Source organism: Etheostoma spectabile, chromosome 3 (genome assembly GCF_008692095.1).
Source record: "Etheostoma spectabile isolate EspeVRDwgs_2016 chromosome 3, UIUC_Espe_1.0, whole genome shotgun sequence".
NCBI lineage: Eukaryota > Metazoa > Chordata > Actinopteri > Perciformes > Percidae > Etheostoma > Etheostoma spectabile.
In genome coordinates this window covers 24,579,022-24,581,115 of record NC_045735.1, presented here as the reverse complement: position 1 = coordinate 24,581,115, position 2,094 = coordinate 24,579,022, and the positions used below count along the sequence as shown (strand labels likewise).

Here is a 2,094-nt window from a genome sequence, read left to right as displayed (position 1 = left end):
TTTTTTTTTTTTTTTCTCATTCAGAACAAAATAAGTGTGACAAATAAGAGTTTACTTGCAGAACGTAATGTGCAATTTGTGGTGGTTAGGAGCCAAAACCATAATCGTGAATACAATTTGATTAATTGCAAAGCCCTAGCATACAATAAGAACAGATGTACATGATCAGCATCAATTTAAGACTATGAACTGATTGTGACATTTAAGATTGACCTTTTCTATTGAAGATATTTTAATTTGTCACAGTAGGAAAAGCACATGTGTTAATAATGAAATTAAAGAGGACTGAGGTCTATTTTGCTGCTTCCGTTTCAGGGTCCTGGTATTGTGCATGCTGGTAAAATAATTCCCCTAGGAAGTGAGATCATCCGAAGCCGACATGGAATCATGGATCGTGCGGCTTTTATGCACAAGCACTCTGAGCATCAAACCGATGACTTGGGTTTAGGCATGAGATTAAAGAGAATAAACGTTGAGATGGAAAGGTACCATGAGAGTATTTCCGTAAAGGTTGGAGATGGTTGTGGTTTGGTAAAAGTTTGGTGTGGATTAGTGCAATGTAGAAATCTTTGACAGACCTCCCCACTTTACAACTTTGGTTGAATACATAAGGACACTAAGAGCTTAACGCAGACCACATATGGAGCTGGACAATGGGGATGTGGAGTTGTTGAATGGATGCTGAACTATGAAATTCAATCCCTTTAGTTTTGTTTGTTTGATTTACTTTAGTTCTCTGAAACATGATCCAAATTGATTCCAATCAGGGAATAAACTGCTCAGAGCATTGTTGTTTATCAGCAAGCCGAAACACAAAACTGGTGATACAACAAAAAAGATTTGTGTTTGTGTGTGTGCGCGCCTTTCAATATTCTCTGTAGGACACTGTGATGTAGTTATGCTGAAGCTCCAGGATCTCTAAGGTAAAATCCTCTCTGGGTCTACTTAGTCCAGACTCCGTTGTTGAGGGAATCATCCATGAGGAGAAGAGAAACAAAATGAATTGCTTAACAGCCACACTATTTTGTGCAGAGGATAAACCGAAATGATAGCTGTTATTCTAAGCAGTTTGACTTAGGATTTAAATTTCAATTGTCATAGCATAACTAACATCTGGCACTGCTTTTAAATTGTCTACACAGTTTTTACAAATAAGACTTTCTGTTACTTGTGTCCAGCTAAGGACAACAAGTAGCACATGCACACAGAGACGTGAACACACTGATGTTAAGAAGATTCAAATTACATGACGTTGTGTTCTTCCAGACAGGTCGGATAGTCACTATGTGGGAGTTGATGAGAAGAAAAGGAAATTCAGTCCCAAACAACATACAATTAAATTCAGTTCATTGTCCAGTTCAGTGTCACCAAGTACAAGATTGGTATTCAGTTTTGTCCAATGCCAATCTGAAACTGATGTCGAAAGCTGCCCCTACTTAATTTGTTGATAACATTTCATGTTTTGCCGCCCTGCCTCAGGTCAATAATCACTGTCTTTTCTTTTCTTCCCACTCCCCTATCTTACACTTTGTCTATAGTTCGGACCGACTGATGGATGACACAATAAGGTAAGACCTGCTTTCTGTCCTTCACATATGGAAAGACATTTTGAAGTATGATGTATTGTATTAGAAAAGCTAAATGGAAACAAAAGAATTGGATTAAAAAAAAAAAGTTATTTTGCTAAATGTTATATGGAAAGCCTATGATACACTGAATTAGGGCTGGACAAAACATCCATATTATATCGACATCGATATATGAGACACATTTTAAATATTGTAATATGACACAAGTGTTGTTCTAACTGGTTTTAAAGGCTGCATTACAGATAAGGGATTTACCAGCTGTTTTGTTGTTTTCCTTTACCCACTTAGTCATTGTATCCACATTATTGGTGATTATTTATCCAAACTCATTGTGTTAATATTTTGTGAAGCACCTCTAGTCAACCGTACAATATTGCAGCATCATCGACATCCATGTATTTGGTCAATAATATTGTGATACTTGATTTTCTCCATCACCCAGCTCTATGCTGAAGCCTAGTTTATTGGCTCAGAACCAGTTGACGGAAACACACCTAAGTTGCTT

At 37.2% G+C, this 2,094-nt stretch overlaps 1 protein-coding gene across 1 annotated transcript in view; it reads left to right on the top strand.

The window, feature by feature from the left end:
- gosr1 (golgi SNAP receptor complex member 1) overlaps positions 1 to 2,094 on the top strand; it is a 36,952-nt gene that overhangs the window by 26,852 nt on the left and 8,006 nt on the right. Inside the window, exon 7 of the mRNA XM_032501705.1 lies at positions 1,539 to 1,568. Within this exon, the coding sequence (XP_032357596.1) occupies positions 1,539 to 1,568 (30 nt within the window). The remainder of the gene's footprint in view (positions 1 to 1,538; positions 1,569 to 2,094) is intronic.